This window comes from Elaeis guineensis, chromosome 1 (assembly GCF_000442705.2).
Source record: "Elaeis guineensis isolate ETL-2024a chromosome 1, EG11, whole genome shotgun sequence".
Classification (NCBI taxonomy): domain Eukaryota; kingdom Viridiplantae; phylum Streptophyta; class Magnoliopsida; order Arecales; family Arecaceae; genus Elaeis; species Elaeis guineensis.
The window spans coordinates 35,008,785-35,027,124 of NC_025993.2; the positions used below are offsets into that span (position 1 = coordinate 35,008,785).

At 51.1% G+C, this 18,340-nt stretch overlaps 1 protein-coding gene and 2 non-coding genes across 3 annotated transcripts; all 3 read left to right on the plus strand.

Moving 5' to 3' along the window:
* The first annotated feature begins 386 nt into the window (after positions 1 to 386).
* Positions 387 to 460, plus strand: TRNAN-GUU (transfer RNA asparagine (anticodon GUU)). Its single transcript has one exon. It is a non-coding gene; the product is annotated as a tRNA-Asn (tRNA).
* A 1,448-nt stretch (positions 461 to 1,908) lies between these two features.
* Positions 1,909 to 3,810, plus strand: LOC105035101 (E3 ubiquitin-protein ligase SGR9, amyloplastic). Its single transcript, XM_019847221.2, has one exon. It carries the CDS (start codon positions 1,935 to 1,937, stop codon positions 2,739 to 2,741), a length of 807 nt encoding a protein of 268 aa, XP_019702780.1. The 5' UTR covers positions 1,909 to 1,934; the 3' UTR covers positions 2,742 to 3,810.
* A 14,144-nt stretch (positions 3,811 to 17,954) lies between these two features.
* TRNAC-GCA (transfer RNA cysteine (anticodon GCA)) lies at positions 17,955 to 18,026 on the plus strand. Its single transcript has one exon. It is a non-coding gene; the product is annotated as a tRNA-Cys (tRNA).
* The last annotated feature ends 314 nt before the right edge of the window (positions 18,027 to 18,340 follow it).

Sequence of the window (18,340 nt, forward strand, 5' to 3'; positions counted from 1 at the left end):
AAATATAATAGGTAATATATATATATATATATTGTTATATTTTATCTTTATCTTTTACTTTTAATCATTTAATTTTTTACTTGATGCGCATCACATGTGCCCCCATGCAGGTATATACATACATGCATACATGTGCATGTATATACATGCCTTTAAATATCTACCATGCATACATACACAAGGGTACATAATTATTTGAAAATTCAAACCTAGATATCATCCACTTATTTAAGCAGCCCGCCTTTCCTAAGATCCGTTGAATCATTTTTTAGATAGGGATGTAATTACAATTATCTTCTTTCATAAAATTTCATGCTGTTTTAGCATGGATTGAATAAACACAAAAATTTACAGATTTATGTTGATTTGACCAAAATGATATGGTTGCTGGAGTAGCTCAGTTGGTTAGAGCGTGTGGCTGTTAACCACAAGGTCGAAGGTTCAAGCCCTTCCTCTAGCGTTTATAATTTATTTTATTAATATTAAAAATATATAATATTTTTTTCATATTAAATTTACTATGTCCATGTAAAAGGGAGTTTAAGATAGATGTCATCTGCAAGTATAGCTTTTACTCTTCTTTTTTTTTTTTACATTAAATTTACTATGTCCATGTAAAAGGGAGTTTAAGATAGATGTCATATGTAAGTATAGCTTTTGCTCTTCTTCTTCTTTTAAATTGAAACCATACAAGTTGATTTGGCACAAAGACTCAAACTCGAGGGGGGAAAGAGAATTTAGAGAGTTGGCTGAAATTTTGAAGAGAAATAAAAGCTCAACAAGTATGACGAATAACAAAATAAAGAATTGGATTTTTATTGATATAATTATGTTTAGTTGTAAATGCAAGCACGGAAATTGCAAGCACATTGTAGCAAAAATAATAAACATTATTACCATGGATAGCTGATGTTGTCATTACTCCGTAATCAATTTATAGAAGTTTATTAATATGTTGGTAATAAATCATAAATAAATCAAAGAGTTCACGAAGCATGGAACAATCCTTAATTAATTTAGCTACAAAAATTATTGGAGAATCACTAAACTAAGGAGGTGATTAAGAACAATATGAAGATTTGCAATAACTTGGTGAACATTAATTCTTATTCTATCTAGGACATTACAAGGACATGGAACTATAATCATAAACTGATGATTTGTTATTATATCCCTACAGATCACTCAAAAAATAACTGGTAGATGTATGGAATTGGTTTTGTTTGTTGCTATTAGAGTCTAGGCTATTGGAAAGGGTCTTTGCAGTAACCATTATCCATAAATACTGTTGCAAAAGCCCAAATAGCCACTTAAGCATGGTGGTGTCAGAGGATTAATGTGCCAAATTAAGTTATGACTTTTGACACAAAACTTGCCAAGATAAAAGTTTTATATCTCTGTGAATATGTGGTGCAATCCATCAGATTTTTTTCAAAGCTATCAAGTTAAAAGCTATAATTGACATTACGATTTGCTGTTGAGACAAATCTACTTTTATGAGTCAAAATTATATAAAAACCAAAAGAAAAAAAGTTAAAAACATATCTTGAAATTAGTTTCAAAATATTATGATTAATTTATAATGAATCTAATTTCGAATATTTCGGCAGTCGTGTCTTCTAGCCCTTTATCACGTACTCTTTCCACTTATTCATGTCACATTCACCCACATGCTAAACAATTACATCTTATTGCAATGTTCCCTTGATAAAAAGAATCCAAGAAGACAAATACACCAGAAGCCCCTAACAAGAGCAGCCCCACAATGAGTAAAACATCGATGCTTTTAGGTCCTCTCACACCCTAGCGGACCTATCTGTCATTCTTCCAAACGACACGTCCAACTCCGTCACCCTCCAATGATCCCACATCCCCTTGAGACCAACCCCACCCCACTCCACTTCGCTCCTTTCTCCAAGTCCTCTCCAATCCCCATGGACGACTCCTCCTCCTCCTCGGGCGAGGCCGTAATGGCCGCCCTCCTCCGCCTCCCCGCGCGCGCCTTCTCGGATCTCACCCGCGCCCTCGCCGCCGATCTTCGCCTCCAGCGACGCCGCCTCTCGCTCCTTCTCCTCTCCCCCCTCCACTTCTCTCGCGCCCTCGCCCACCTCCACTCCCTCTCCCTTCCCGAAAAGACCCTCCTCCTCGCTCGCCTCCTCCTCCGCCACCTCCACTCCCTCCTCCCCTCCCTCTCCGGCACCGCAGCAGCCGCCGCCGCCCACAGCCTACGCCTCCAGGACCTCGACGCCGCCCTCCTCCTCCTGGCCATGTGCGACGCCTACGACTCCGACCGCCCCCACGCCGACTGGCACACGAGGATAGCCGGGCACGCCGTCGCCGCCGCGCTGAGCCCGGCAGGGCTCGGGGCGGGTGGGTGGGCGGTCCTCGGTCACTACGTCGACGCCGCGGCCAAATGCCGGCGGTTGTTCGAGGTGGTGTCGGGGGAGGGGGGAAAGGTGGGGGTGGAGGTGGCGGCGGCGGTTGCAGCGGTGGTGGCGCTGCCGTCGGTGGAGTGCAGCAGCCGGGGGAGGGAGTGCGTGATATGCAAGGAGGAGATGGAGGTGGGGAGGGACGTGTGCGAGCTGCCATGCGGGCATTGGTTCCACTGGGGTTGTGTGCTGGGGTGGCTGAGGAAGAGGAACACCTGCCCTTGCTGCCGCTTTGAGCTTCCAGCGGACGATGTCTTCTATGAGATGGGGAGGATGTGGAGGACTCTGTTGAGGATGGGTGGTGGTATGTAACACTAATCTTTAGGTCGTTTGGAAGGTGATCTTGATGCCCTTCTCCTTCTTCTTCTTTTTTTAATATATATATATATGGTGGTAATAACTAATAAGAGTGGTCATAAAAATATATATAGTGGGTAGAATTAACGTAAATAAGTGGAAGGTGTTTTTTTTTCCCCAATTTCCTTTCACTTCATTGCTTGTGTTTTCACTTTTATGTATATATATGTTCATGTAATTGATCACAAGAGTGGTGGAAGTACTTGTGTGGAACTGACATAAATGAAGTGCGCATGTTAATGAATAAAAGGATAATGTGATGTGGAAGCCTAAGGTTGATTTTCCAATATTTCCATTGCGTGCTGTCAGTAAAAGTATACGATGCTTCCTCAATGGGCAGATCTAGTGTTGGTAACTGTTGCGGCCAATCGCCTCGTCGCCCGATCGCCGGGAAGCGTGCACCTGCAAAAGGAAGTCCGCACTGACCGGAGGCGGCTCCGGCGGGGACCCTCCGACGGTCAAGTCAGAGAGGTGACTGGGCAACAGTGAAATGCAGACAGAGAGCTCTGAGAAAGAGAGAGGGAGAGGGAGAGAGGAGCGAGCCTGCGTATGTGGGAGAGACGGGCGGATCCATCCCTTGCATTGTTGCCTTCCCCGGTATATATAGTAGAGCACGGTATGGTGCCATCATTAATGGCGCGGACAAGTGAGGAACTGTCAACTCACTGTAGGCTGTCAGAGCCGCCGTGAAAACGTCATGTCGCCGTGTAGCCGTCTAATTACCAGGGTTGACCCGGCTCTCGGCGGGACAATGCCCCTAGGTAACTGTGCCGCATGTCCGTGTCAGAGCTGACAACGTCTGGCGGCCGTACGGTGGTTGGTGGAGTCGGCCGACCCAAGGTCGGTGGCCAGCAGAGTGGCGTCGGACTCCTCCGTCGGTCGGCGAGCTTCATGTGGGTCGGCTACCGGACCTCTGGTTTTAGTCGGTCGGGAATGGACCGTGGAATGGCCGCAGTTAGCCGCTGATGGCGTCCGTCGGCCTGTCGCCCGACCTACGATCGGCCAGTCAGAGTCGTCCGTCGGGCCGTTGGTTAGTCGGTCGAGCCGCCAGCCGGTCGGTCGGTCGGGCCGCCAGCCGGTCGGGCCTCCGATAGTCGGTCGGTCGGTCGGGCCGCCAGCCGGTCGGGCCCTCCGATAGTCGGTCGGTCGGTCGGGCCGCCAGCCGGTCGGGCCCTCCGATAGTCGGTCGGTCGGTCGGTGGGTATCCCCCAACAGTTGCCCCCCTCCACTCCTAAGTCGGGTGGAGAGCTGGCCGATGCCTTCATTCGGGTAGCAAGATCGGGCGACTGGGAGTGGATTTGTCGCATGCGCAGATCCGACCGTACCACCGGCTGATCCGTTGTCTGACACCTCACGAATCCCAAGTGATCCGAACGTCTAGTCGATGCCAGAAGTCGCACCGGCGTCCGGTGTCAGACGCCGCGTCTTGTCGTCGTCAGTCGTCACGTCGGTGTCAGAAGATCGGGTGCCGGACGATACGGCGTCAGTCGATCGGATATTCGGCGCCGATCGCGGGTGAGGCGTCCCATCGGGAACGCGGACCGGCGTGGGCGGCCGACTGCGGAGCCAACCCCCGCGTGCCGCGTGTCATGGTGGTTGGCCGGCGTCCGCTCTGACATTTAATGAGGGCGGTGCGGGCGTCCTGGGACGAAGCGCGCCGAATCCTCAGCCAACCGGCGGGCGCCACGCGTCGCGCATCTGGAGGTCTTTGGTCGGCGCGGAAGGATCTCGACCGTCGGTCGGCCCTATATATATATAGGACCTCCCGGACCCTGACCCACTTTTGCCATTTGCTAGGGGAAACTCTGTCCGGGCGATTTCTCGGTCGTCGCGGGCAGAGCTCTTCTCTACTTCCGGAGGGTCCATCGGGTTCGTGGTCCTCCTTCCCCTTCTTCCTTTCTTCTCTTTCTCCGCTTTCTCTTCTTTCTCCTCTTTCGGTTCCTGCACAATGACCAGGAAACCGACTCAGGGAGCTCGGTCGGGGAACCCGACCGACGACACCCGATCGGCTCCGGAAGATGAGGCCTCCTCGCTTTCGGGGCCGAACGTCGGTCAGCTTCGGGAGCACTATCGCATCCCGGAGCAGTTTCGGCTCTCTGCCCCAAGGGCCGGCGGTCGGGTCAACAACCCTCCGCCTGGCGACCTGGCGCTATACGTCGAAGACCTTCGCGCGGGTCTTCGGCTCCCGATTCCGGAGTTCGTCCGGAATCTGCTTGATTACTACGGACTCTGTCCGGCGCAGCTGGCGCCGAACTCTGTTCGTCTGATAATCTCCTTCGCGCTGTTGTGTCAGCTTTTGCCGACCAACCCTCGCGTTTCCCTCTTCCGGGCATTTTTTGTGCTCCGACCCCACCCTAAAGCCCGAGGGTGGTGGCTCTTCAACCCCCGGAAGGGTCTTGCTTTCATAACTGGTCTTCCATCGTCCATTCATGGGTGGAAGAACCAGTTCTTTTTCATTTCTTCTTCTTCTTCTTGGGGCTTTCCTTCCCGCTGGGGTGTACCCCGAACTGAGGCCAACGACAACAGTCGGGTCGACGTGGACGACCGGGAGGACTTCCACCAACTCAAAGACATGTCGGTCCCGAAGCAGAGGGAGCTTGTTACCGAGCAAGCTCTCTATGATGCCGGCCTGAGTCTGGTCCCCCGAATAGGTATCGCCCGATCCCCCAGCTTTTCTTTTTGTTCGGCTTTAGGGTAGTTCTGGTCCGGCCTTTGACACTGGTCGGTTTTGCAGGGACACCGCCGAGGATGAGGCCGACCGATGCCGAAATTCATCAATTTGCCGCCGCGAGGAAGAGGCCAGCGTCGGGGGCTGGCCCTTCGCGCCCTTCCAAGAGACCAGCCCCAGTCCCGCCGACCGTGGAAGCGTCGGCGACCGAGGGGTCGGAGCCGATCATAGCCCTCGCGGCTCCGACTGTCCGAGTCGAGGAGAGGCCGACCGAGGAAGTGGCCGAAGGAGTGTCGGCGGTTTCGCCGCCGCGGGTGGAGCCGGATGTCGTTCGGGAAGCCGAACATCGTCCGGAGGCGTCCGCTGGCACAACGGGGGGCGTCGGGTCGAACTCCAGCGTCCCATCGCTGCCAGCCCCGTCGGTCGGGGCAGCTGATCGGGGGAAAGCCCCGATGGAGCCCTCGGAGGAGGAGAGATCAATGCCCCCCAGCGCATACTACCCTGAGGGTGCATCGGCCTTGGCCGACCACAACCTTGCGAGGAGGTTGTGCCAGGGGATCCTCCTCCCTACCGACGTTCAGTCGTTGCGGTCTCGGCAGGTGACCGAGATGCTGTCGCGGTTCTACCCGACAATGGTGGAGGTAAGCTTCGCGTCACCTTTTTCCTTAGAAGAATTTTTGCTTGCCACATAATTCTGACGAAGCTTTTTTCCGTCGGCAGCTGATCTTCACCATGTCCGAGTTGGAGGCCGGGTACCGAAGGTTCGGCGACGTCCGGGCAGCCTTTAAGGAAAGGTCGGCGGCGGCCGAGGCCGAAAGAGCGAGGCTGGTCGACCAACTGCAGGAGTCGGTCGACCGGGAGGCCAAGTTGACGGACGAGGTCTCCCGGCTTATGGCCGAACTGAAGTCGGCCAAGAAGGAGGCCAAGCACAAAGGTCGGGTCGTGCGTCGTCTTCGACGCGAACGGGACGGTGCCACCTCCGAACTCCAAGGGGAACGCGAGCAACTTCGGGCCAGCCTGGGGAAGCTCGCGGAAGCCGAAGAGGATTTGTCCATCGCCCAGATCGACGCCGAAATTGCTAGGGCCGAGGCGGAGTTGGCGAGGGAGGAGCTGGCCCACACTGAGGACGAGGCACGGTCGGCGAGGGAGTCGGCCGATCGTGCGGTTGAGGACTTCCGGGCCTCCGACCGGTACAAGGAGGAGATGCTCGAGTCGGGCTTCGCCTCCTACCGGGTCGGGTTCGAGGACGGTCGGGATGCCGTCCATGCCTTGTACCCGGAGGTGGACGTCAGCCGCGTCGTCCCGCCGTTCGCCGAGGAAGGAGCTGAAGAAGAAGGAACGGAAGAGATGGCCGACCATCCGTCGGGAGGCGTCATCGTGGTGGAGGAAGCCGTCCCGGAGCAGGTGCCGACCGAAGTTCCTTCGTCGACCGAAGCCCATCCCTCGGCGGCCGATCAATCGTCGCTTATGGCCGAGACGCCGATCATCCCCGATCCTCCGTCGGTCGAAGAGATCGATCAGGACGGGTGATCGGCCCTGCCGACCATCTTCCTTTTTGTCTTTTTTTGAAAATACATGTAATCGGGCTTCGTCCCGACTCTGTAATTTCTTTTATCAACGAATGAAATTTTCTTTTCCTTCTTGTTTGTAATGCCGACCATTGCTGCGATGTCGAACTTTAATTGCTAACTTAAGTAAGCCACTAACTCACGTGAGTCGGTAGGACTTCGACAACTTGCATAGCCCATCGGGTAGTCGAAGTTGCCAGTCGGGTCCATCTGTTGAAACGGAAGCCGACCGAACCTTCCAAGGTTCGGCAGCCGGACCTCCGTAGATGCACTTAGTCGATCATCGTCCGGCGCAGTGCCGGGGGCACGATAGTAAGTCGGGTCCCCATGCTCTTGCGTCGGGTTTCATGTCCTTTGACAGACGGTGGCAAGCCGAGTGTCGTTCAGCCGGCCGTAGGTCGGTCGGCGAGTAGTGGGTGCGACTAAGGCCGCGTCATGTGATAGACGGTGATAAGCCGAATATCCCTCGACCGGCCGTAGCCTGGTCGAAAGTCGCGGCAATAGCCGCGTGGGCTTTTAGCCTTTCTTCGGTCGGGGCCCGATCGGCCAGTCGGCCGATGGATTCTGCCCGAAAATTCGACCGTAGAAGGAGTATGAACTCCCGTCATCGTAGATGCATCGGTCCGTGTAAGGGGCCGATGTGTCGTCGGTGCCAGGTCCGCGTCGATGCGTCGGGGCTGAGCGCCGATCAGTAGTCGAAGAGTTAGAACCCCGATTTTTCAAACTGAACTTGTATTCCGACGATTGAATTACAGAATTCACTGGTAATACAGCTTCAAGTTGTCGGCGTTCCAAGTCCGGGGAATGGGCTTCCCCTCAAGGGTCTCCAGTCGGTAGGCCCTCGGCCCGAAGGTGTCAGCAACCTTGTAGGGTCCTTCCCAGTTGGGAGCCAACTTCCCTTGGTCCAAGGGCTTCGACACCTCCGCCTTCCTCAAGACTAGGTCGCCAGGTTTAAAGAGCTTTGGTCTGACCTTGGCGTTGTAGTACCGGGCGACCCTCTGTCGGTATGAGGCCATTCGGATTTGAGCCTCATCTCGCAGTTCGGGGAGAAGGTCTAGGTCGGCCCTCCGGCTTTCGAAGTTGTCCGGCTCGCGGTACTGCTCGACCCTTGAAGATGGCAGGCCAATCTCGAGCGGGATCATAGCTTCTGTCCCGTAGGCCAAACTGAACGGCGACTCTCCGGTCGGGACGCGGGGGGTCGTTCGGTAAGCCCACAGGACGGAGCCCAGCTCGTCGACCCAGAGACCTTTGGCTTCGTTCAGTCGGGTCTTGAGTCCATGGAGCAGGGTTCGGTTCGTCACCTCAACCTCGCCATTGGATTGGGGGTGCCCGACTGAAGTTAGCCGATGACGGATGTGGAACCTGGCGCAGAAGTCCTTGAAGTCTTGGTTGTCGAATTGCCATCCGTTGTCGGTGATGATGGTGTGCGGCAATCCGAACCTGAAGATGATGGACTTTTGGACGGAGTCCTCCATCTTACGCTCGGTGATCTGCGCCAAGGGCTCGGCCTCGACCCACTTCGTGAAGTAGTCGATGGCGACAACGATGAACTTCCTCTGGCCTGACGCCGGTGGGAAGGGGCCGAGGATATCGACTCCCCACTGAGCGAAGGGCCATGGAGCGACAATGGGAGTGATTTGGCTGGCCGGTTGGTGCTGAATATTGGCATACTTCTGGCATGGCTCGCACCTTCGGACCAACTCTGCCGCATCCTTCCTCATGGTCGGCCAGTAGTAGCCCTGTCGTAAGACCTTGAAGGCTAAGGACTTGCCCCCCAAGTGATTCCCACAAATTCCTTCGTGAACCTCTCGGAGGGCGTAGTCAGCGTCGGTCGGTCCCAAGCACCTGAGCAGAGGGAGGGAGAACGACCTCTTGTAGAGTCGGCCATCCATGATCACATATTGCGACGCCGACCATCGGAGTCGCTTGGCCTCCGCGGGATCTTCGGGACTGGTCCCGTCGGACAGGTACCGAACGATCGGGTCCATCCAACTTGGTTCGGACGTTAGCTGCTGCACTTCTTCGACCCGATCGATGCTCGGCTGCTGGAGGTTTTCGACAAACGTCCGACCCAAAGAATCATAGGCCGACGTTGCCAATCTGGAGAGAGCGTCGGCACGGGCGTTCTCCATCCTGGGGATGTGGGAGATCTCGAAATGCTCGAGGCGGGCCACGAGATCCTTTACCTTCTGAAGATACTTGATCATGGTCGGATCTCGCACCTCGAAGTCGCCCTTGACCTGCCCCACGATCAGCTGAGAGTCGGAGAATGCCCGGAGGCTGTCGATGCCCAGTTCCTTCGCCATCCTCAAGCCCGCGAGGAGTGCCTCGTATTCGGCTTGATTGTTGGAGGCCTTGAAGTCGAACCGGAGGGCGTATTCGGTGACTACCCCATCCGAATTCGTGAGCAGGAGCCCGGCCCCGCTTCCCTGAGCGTTGGAGGCTCCGTCGATGTGAAGTACCCAGGTGGAGATCGGGTCTGGCTCAGAGACCGAATCTGGTCCCGGGCCTTCAGCTCCCGACCTTAGGTCGGTCGTCGGGCATTCAGCGATGAAGTCGGCCAAGACCTGAGCCTTCAAGGCAGGCCTCGGTCGGTACTGAATGTCGAACTCGCTAAGCTTCATTGCCCACTTAGCGAGTCGTCCGGATGTGTCGGGTCGGCGCAGTACGGCCCTCAGGGGCTGGTTGGTGAGTACCACGATGGCGTGGGCCTGGAAGTATGGTCGGAGCCGTTGTGCGGAGACGGTCAGGGCGAAAACCATCTTTTCCGTCTCCGAGTATCTGGCTTCGGCGCCGTGGAGCACTTTGCTGGTGTAGTAGATGGGCTGATGGGTTCGGCACTCATTTTCCCGAACGAGCACTGAACTGATCGCCTCAGAAGATGTGGCCAAGTAGAGATACAAGGTCTCCCCGACCTGCGGCTTTACGAGCAGCGGCGGGGAAGCCAGGTACCTTTTCAGGTCTTCAAAGGCCTGTTCGCACTCATCCGACCAAGAGAAACCGTTCGCCCGGCGCAGGGTCTTGAAGAACGGGAGGCACCTTTCAGCTGATCGGGAAATGAATCGGCTAAGAGCGATGATTCTTCAGTTCAGCTGTTGGACCTCCTTCTTGGTGTTCGGATGACACATGTCGAGGATCGCCTTTATCTTCTCAGGGTTGGCCTCGATCCCTCTCTGAGAAACGAGGAATCCGAGGAACTTCCCCGAGGTCACCCCGAAGGCGCATTTGGTCGGGTTGAGCTTCATTCGGTGTCGTCGAAGGGTGCGGAAGGCCTCCTCGAGATCCTGAACATGGTCCGGGATCTGCGTGCTCTTTACCAGCATGTCGTCCACGTACACCTCCATGTTACGCCCGATCTGGTCTTTGAAGACCTTATTGACGAGTCGCTGGTAGGTGGCGCCGGCATTCTTCAATCCAAAGGGCATCACCCGATAACAGTAGAGGCCCTTGGGGGTCACGAACGCGGTGTGCTCCTCGTCTTCAGGCGCCATCCAGATCTGATTGTACCCGGCGAAGGCGTCCATGAAGCTGAGCAGTCGAAATCCGGATGTCGCATCCACCAGCTGGTCGATCTTTGGGAGTGGAAAGCTATCCTTCGGGCATGCTCGGTTGAGGTCGGTGTAGTCGATGCAGATCCTCCACTTCCCGTTGGCTTTCTTGACCATGACGACATTGGCGAGCCAATCGGGATACGTGGATTCCCGAATGAAGCCTGCTTCGAGCAGCTTGTCCACTTCTTCGTCAATGGCCTTCTGCCTTTCTGGGGCGAAGGACCTTTTCTTCTGCCTCACCGGCTTCATTGTCGGGTCGATGTTGAGTCGGTGAGTAATTGTTTCTGGAGGGATGCCCGACATATCTGCTGCCGACCATGCGAATATGTCGGCGTTGGCCGTCAGCAGCTCCACCAGTCGGTGGCGTTCGGTGTCGGGCAATTGAGACCCGACCCAAACTTTTCTGTCGGGATCTTCTCCTACCGGGATCGCCTCGAGCTGCTCGGCCGGCGAACCCCGCTCTTCCTCCTCCCGTTGATCCAGCTTGTCGATTGTCAGGGGATCCTTTGTCTCGTCGCTTTGGACGGAGATTTGGAAGCATCGTCGGGCGAGCTGTTGATCTCCGCGCATCTCCCCGACTCTGTTTTTAGTCGGGAATCGAACAAGGAGATGGTACGTCGAGACGATCGCCCTGAGGGCGTTCAATCCGGGTCGCCCGAGTATGGCGTTGTAGGCCGAAGGAACTTGGACGACCGCGAAAATGAGGGAGACTGTGCTTTGCCGTGGTTCGGTACCGACCGTCACGGGCAGGGTGATTTCTCCTTCTGTCGTGACGGTGTCTCCGGCAAAGCCGATCAAGGGCGTGGAGACCCTACTAAGTCGATCAGTCGGTAGTCGCATTCGGGAGAAGGTCGAGTAAAACAAAATATTTGTCGAACTTCCATTATCAACAAAAATTCGTTTTACATCATAATTGGCTATTGTCGCCGACACAACAACAGCGTCGTCGTGGGGAGTCTGGATGCCCCGAACGTCGTCTTCTGAAAAGGTAATCACGTCGTCCGGGCGCGGCTTTTTCGTCGGCTCCCCCCCTGTAGACGTCCCCGATCCCAGCCGCTTGGAGATCATGTTGATGACTCCAGCCGTCGGCTGGTTAGTCGGCGCCTCTTCAGTCGGCTGGGGGCGTCGATCGGCAGTCGGTCGGGTCGGCAGACCCTTTCGAAATTTGCCGAGATACCCCCGGCGGATGAGATTTTCGATCTCATCCTTCAACTGGATGCATCGCTCGGTGTCGTGGCCGTGGCTCCGATGGAACCGGCAGTACTTCCGATGGTCGAGGCCCTTTGCCTTCAGAGGCGGAGGCCGTCGCAGGTATTCTTCCCCTTCGATCTCCATCAAGATCTGTGCACGGGGAGCGGAGAGAGGAGTGTAGGAGTCATACCTGGGACGCACCGACCTCGGAGTCTGTCGGCGGGGTGATTTTTGGATCTGTCGGGGTGGAGAAAGCCGACTATTGGCCGGGGGCCTGCTTGGTTCGGCGGGCTCCCGACCCTTTCTTCGCTTCTCCTTCGGACCCCTGGGCTCGACCAATCGTCGGTCGGACGCTCCTTCGTCCGCGCGCATATACTTGTATGCGCGCTCCAGTAGCTCGGCGTATGTTCGGGGGAGGGTCTTGTCCAGAGAATAAGTAAACCGGGACGACCTCAGGCCCCGCTTCGTGGCTGAAACTGCCATGTCTTCGTTGAGGTCCCGGACCTCGAGCGTGGCCGCGTTGAATCGCGCCACGAAGTGTCGGAGCGTCTCGTTATCCCCCTGCTTGAGGGAGAAAAGGCTATCCGACGTTCGCGGCGGCTTTCGGCTGGTGCTGAAATGGGCCACGAACGAGTGCTCGAGCTGCGCGAAGGAATGGATACTGCCCGATCGAAGACCGGAGTACCAAACCCTGGCAGCCTTGCGAAGTGTGGCGGGGAAGCCGATGCAAAAAAGAGCGTCGGTTGCCCCTTGAATCGTCATGAGAGCTTTATAGCTCTCGAGGTGGTCGACTGGGTCGGTGGAGCCGTCGTATGGCTCCACGTTCGGCATTTTGAACCGACTGGAAATCGGCTCATCGAGGACCAGTCGAGATAGAGGCTGGGCGGTCTGGAAGTCGACGTCGTTCAAAGACTTCTGGCCGTCCATCTGCAGTTGGGCGAGTCGGCGGTCGATCTCCTCGAACCGTCGCTCGTAGTCGTCCGCTCGTCGATGCTGGGAGACCCCGGGGGTGGAGCCTCCGGAGGATTCTGAAAGAGAGGCCGACGGTGTGCACGGCCGCTTTTCCTTCCTCGCCCGTTCCAACGGGGAAGGAGAGGGCCGCTGGGACCGTCGGTCGTCGCGCCGTGGTCGACCCTCCTCCTCTCCGTGGGAGCGCTGTTGGGAGCGCTCGCCTGGAGGCGACAGGGGTCGGCGCGGCCGTCGGCGGCTGCTCCTGGAAGGCATAGGTCGGGCCGCCGGTTGTTGCTGGAGGCTTTTGACTGCGTCGGTCAGTACGGTCATCTGCCGTACGATGGCCGCAATCTGGGCCTCCGTGGTCACTGCAGGTCGCGGAGAGCTAGGCTCCGCCGCCGATGGTGGCGGGGAGGCCTCTTCCCGGCGGGAAGAGTGCCTGGCCGACCCAGTGACTCTCGATCGTTGGGCTCTTGTCTTTGTCATGCTGTCCCCTACCTAGCGCGCCAATCTGTTGCGGCCAATCGCCTCGTCGCCCGATCGCCGGGAAGCGTGCACCTGCAAAAGGAAGTCCGCACTGACCGGAGGCGGCTCCGGCGGGGACCCTCCGACGGTCAAGTCAGAGAGGTGACTGGGCAACAGTGAAATGCAGACAGAGAGCTCTGAGAAAGAGAGAGGGAGAGGGAGAGAGGAGCGAGCCTGCGTATGTGGGAGAGACGGGCGGATCCATCCCTTGCATTGTTGCCTTCCCCGGTATATATAGTAGAGCACGGTATGGCGCCATCATTAATGGCGCGGACAAGTGAGGAACTGTCAACTCACTGTAGGCTGTCAGAGCCGCCGTGAAAACGTCATGTCGCCGTGTAGCCGTCTAATTACCAGGGTTGACCCAGCTTTCGGCGGGACAATGCCCCTAGGTAACTGTGCCGCATGTCCGTGTCAGAGCTGACAACGTCTGGCGGCCGTACGGTGGTTGGTGGAGTCGGCCGACCCAAGGTCGGTGGCCAGCAGAGTGGCGTCGGACTCCTCCGTCGGTCGGCGAGCTTCATGTGGGTCGGCTACCGGACCTCTGGTTTTAGTCGGTCGGAAATGGACCGTGGAATGGCCGCAGTTAGCCGCTGATGGCGTCCGTCGGCCTGTCGCCCGACCTACGATCGGCCAGTCAGAGTCGTCCGTCGGGCCGTTGGTTAGTCGGTCGGGCCGCCAGCCGGTCGGTCGGTCGGGCCGCCAGCCGGTCGGGCCCTCCGATAGTCGGTCGGTCGGTCGGGCCGCCAGCCGGTCGGGCCTTCCGATAGTCGGTCGGTCGGTCGGTGGGTATCCCCCAACAGTAACTGATCTTTTTTATGAATTGGATCTATCTTGGAGTGCTATAATATTTTATAATAGTGGATTCTGATAAAGTCCAAATACTACAAATTAAGAGGATCCCTGCCACTTGTGGGATTATTCATCAATGCAGATGCAACATCCTGACTTTCTGGATCGGACGTATGCACCAGGGCTTTTCGACTAAAGCCGAAAAACCAGCAGTAATCCGCTCAGGAAATGAGCCCTTAGCAACCGTAAAATCTAGCTCTCATGGGTCCACAATGATCTATTGTACCGCATGGCCAGAGGGGCCAATTAACTTTTTTTTTTTTTAGCTTTTTTTTTTTTTACAATGGACGGCCCCAACTAGAGTTTGTAATATTTTACGTCACAAATATTTGCAGCCAAAATATTGCATAACATAGTTGGAACATGGTTGCCTTAGCATCTTTTCTTTTGTTTCTTGCTTGAATCCAAGTTATGGTACTGGAAAGAGTCACATTCGATCCATATTTGAGTTGCATGAAATCTAAATATTGCATATTTAATATTTGAGTAGTCAATCAGTTTCTGATGTCATGAGTGTTTAATGTTTAATAGTGCTACAAGATTTTTATGTGGATTAATGTCAACTTAGAACTACTCATCCAGACAGATTCGGTAGTTATCTAAGAAAATTTTTTTTTTGCATGTAGCTAGGTTGATCTAAGAGGATTACCGAATCCAATGTAGATCATTTTGGCTGCTACAAAAAAGACTGTATAGGATTTAGAAGTGAGATCCGTTAATTGGAAATCAAATCATAAGCTAAACTTCTAGAGACCTTAACTTGATATAAACGTCCAATTTCGATGATCCTTTTTTTTAAAAAATTTGATAACTTTTCGAAATCTATGATATAATATCACCCTGAAAAATATATAGTACATCTAGCGATCAAGTCCAAATTTCATCATTCATGCTCTAAATAGGTCAGTCAAATCATCTTTTTAAAAAAGATCTTGACCAAATGTATCTTTCAATCCAAGAAAAAATAATTATGGAGTAACGGATAATAAGATTGATATAGAAGTTGAGATCTATTTCCTATGAAATTTTCATTTTTTTGAGTTTATTTCTACTAAGCATATCTATTTTAGAAAAATGAGTCCTAGTAGAATTAAAAGAGAAATTTGATCTGAATCGTGTAAGAACAGACCTCACCATTACAAATAAAAATTATGTTCCCTGATTCTAGGATATCAAGGAAAGAAAAGATGATTAAATCCTAATTTATCGATTTTTTTATTTTTTTATAATATTATTTTGAGAGACTCAAGTTGAGTAGATCATATAATTTCTTTTCTCCGATTGAATCATAGATATAGAGCATTATCCGCTTAAAAAGAAAAACTTTGTAACCTAATCAGCATTAATCATATCCATTATCTTATTTATGTTATGGGACGTTTTAGTTTAGCTAGAAAAATAAGAAGCCAATTGCAAATTTGGTTATATAATAATAGATGCCAACGAAGTCCAAATACCACAAAGAAGGATCCCTGCCAGTTTCATTGTGGTACTATTCATCAATAGTGCAACATCATGACCTTCTGGATGGGACATATTCCTTGGGGCCGTTCGACTTAAACCAAAAAACCAGCAGTAATCAGCTCTGTAAAATCATACACTTGAAGCTTTGCTCACCAACAATTGCTTTGAAATCAGCTTACCAATCAAAAACCAGAAACTAGAATATTTAGAAAGTGAGGAAGAGAGCACACAAATGTTTGAGTGAGTGGATTACTTGTTCTTTGCTTGGATTTTTGCTTGGGTGGTTTTGCCAAATAAGGCATCCTCTCATTTTATAGGCAACTCTAAGCACAACGAGTAGTTAGGATTATTTACATGTGCCACCAATCTAATGGTCACAAATATTTTAGATATCACTCTCTGGAACTCTCCTACCTCCATACAAGAGAAGTTTAGGAACATTCTATAAAATATCTAGTTTCCAGCCAAATTCATAAGATTCCAAAAAATTCTGCAAGCCTCCATCTCTTTCGGAGGAAAGTATAGGCCCAATGTTTATGAAATGCGCATTTTATGACAAATGGCTCTAACGGTACACACCCACCTCAATTCACATAAAAACATGGATCATAAAGCTCGGGCTTAATTCACAGGGTCGTTCAAGTAGTTGATCTACGTCCACATCCGAAGGCACGGCAAGTTCCTGCAAAGCATGGGAACCTGCAGGACATCTTTGTGTCTAGAGCAAACACCAATCGTATCATCAGTTTGGTGCTTGTGAGTTAAGTTTGATCCAATTTGTCCTAATACGCAATTGGAATCAGGAAGTACAATTGACATAAATTTAAGATAGTCTGATCAAGCCTGCGAAATTAAATTGAACTTTCAGAAAATGGAGCCGGCTAGGCTTATTTGAGAAACCAATTCACTTTTATCAAAAATATGAAATAGATGCAAGAAAAAGTCACGCACCAATGGTAAAGGAGGTAAAGAATGAGGAGATGAGAAAGGGAAAAAATATAAGGAAAGGAGGAACGGATTATTACAACATTTGGATCTTGTCAACGAAGGAACAAAAGTATAACGGGGTAGAAAACACTTGGAACGACCAATTGGAAATAGTATATAGAGCGTCCAAAGGTCTCTGAGACTCCATGTTGGTCCAGTGTTTTAAAAAAAAAAAAAAAAAAAAAAAAAGATGATGTGCTTAGTCAATAAATTAGCAGTGCACTTACCTTATTTTTCTTTCTAATCAAATTGGTGAAAACAAATATTTATTTGAACATTTTTGGTTCTCCATTAGCTTCACATAAAGCACAAAAATCACCTCAGGAAAAGATAAAACGTTGACTCTCTCATCGAGAGGAAGTCTTTTTTTAGGTTTTCCATATTTAATATTTCATTTTGAAGAAAAGTATGTTGAGTACCTTCTCTTTTAATTTCAGGGATGTCTCTTCCGGAAAACTATGGCAATAAGAGACATAAAGCCACCGTAAGCTTTGCAGCAAATACTAACGGAGAAAATACCAGAGCTACCCCATTTTCATTGAAGAGGAAGGGAGGGTCTCCCACCTAATTAATTAAATGAATAATTTGAAGGTTATGAGAATTAAACTTACAAAGTTTGTTGCAAAGCTTTGTAAAACCGGTGAGATGCATAAAAGTTCATAAAACAGACGAATCATAGGAGTGAAAAAAATGCTGGAAGGAGATGTTTACCAAGAAAGATCTGGGTACCAAAAAAAAACATTCTTTTGTTCTTTCCTCCCCAGATTGCTCAAGAGTCTGCTAGAAAAAAGTTGATCGCAAGTAGAACAGATGCATTTGAAAATATTGTCTGTCTCCAATTGGCCAAAGTATAGCTCAAAATATAGATACAAGTTTTGTCTAGATATCTTCAGCAAAAGGACAATTAAACAGTACATGTTTTATGTTTCAATGTAATTAAATGGAGGAAAAATTTGAGTGTTATGAAATATCAACTTTTAGCTTCGAAAGTAACATAGTGTCATCAGCATATCAGACAGATCTGAAGCCTCCATTGGGATCTCCGGCCCTCAGGTTTTAACCAAACCTTCCTCATCTGAAACAAGTTGGACTAGGATCCAAACACTATACCTGAGCCGAATCTATTCTGGTTTACGTTGAGCAAATCAAACTGGATTAAAATTCACTTTGACAGGAGTTTAAAAGGAAAAAGAAAAATGGCCAAGTGAACCTATCTACCAAAACATGTAGCTGTGCATTTCTCAAATTGGTTTGGACTCGATAAATTCAAGTGACGGACCATTGTCTTGGCATACGAATTACCAGCGGTGCCCTTGGCATTTGAGCTGATCTCTTTTTGAGCAGTGCCGGTTTTGGTCAAATTATAAACTTCTCTTGAAATAAAGTTCTTCAAAACATATAATCCAGACTTGGGTCCATAGCTCAGTGGTAGAGCAATTGACTGCAGATCAATAGGTCACCGGTTCGAACCCGGTTGGGCCCTTTCAATTCAAGTTTTTTCATTAGATCAAGTATTTTTTGTTTTTTTTTTCAATATTTTTTTTGTGTTTCTTCTCTTTACTTTTTTTTTTCTTTATCTCGTATCCTCTTCTGATCTAGTTTTCTTCTTTCTTTTCATTTAATATTTTTCTCGTATTTCTCCTCTTTATTTTCTTTCTTTCTGTCATATCCTCTTCTTCCTTTTTCTTTTGTTTTTTATCTTTCTTTATTTATTACGTATACAATATTTAAATAATTTTGAGTGTAAAAAATAAACAAAAAAATAGTACATAAATTTATTGTGAGAATGCACAAGAA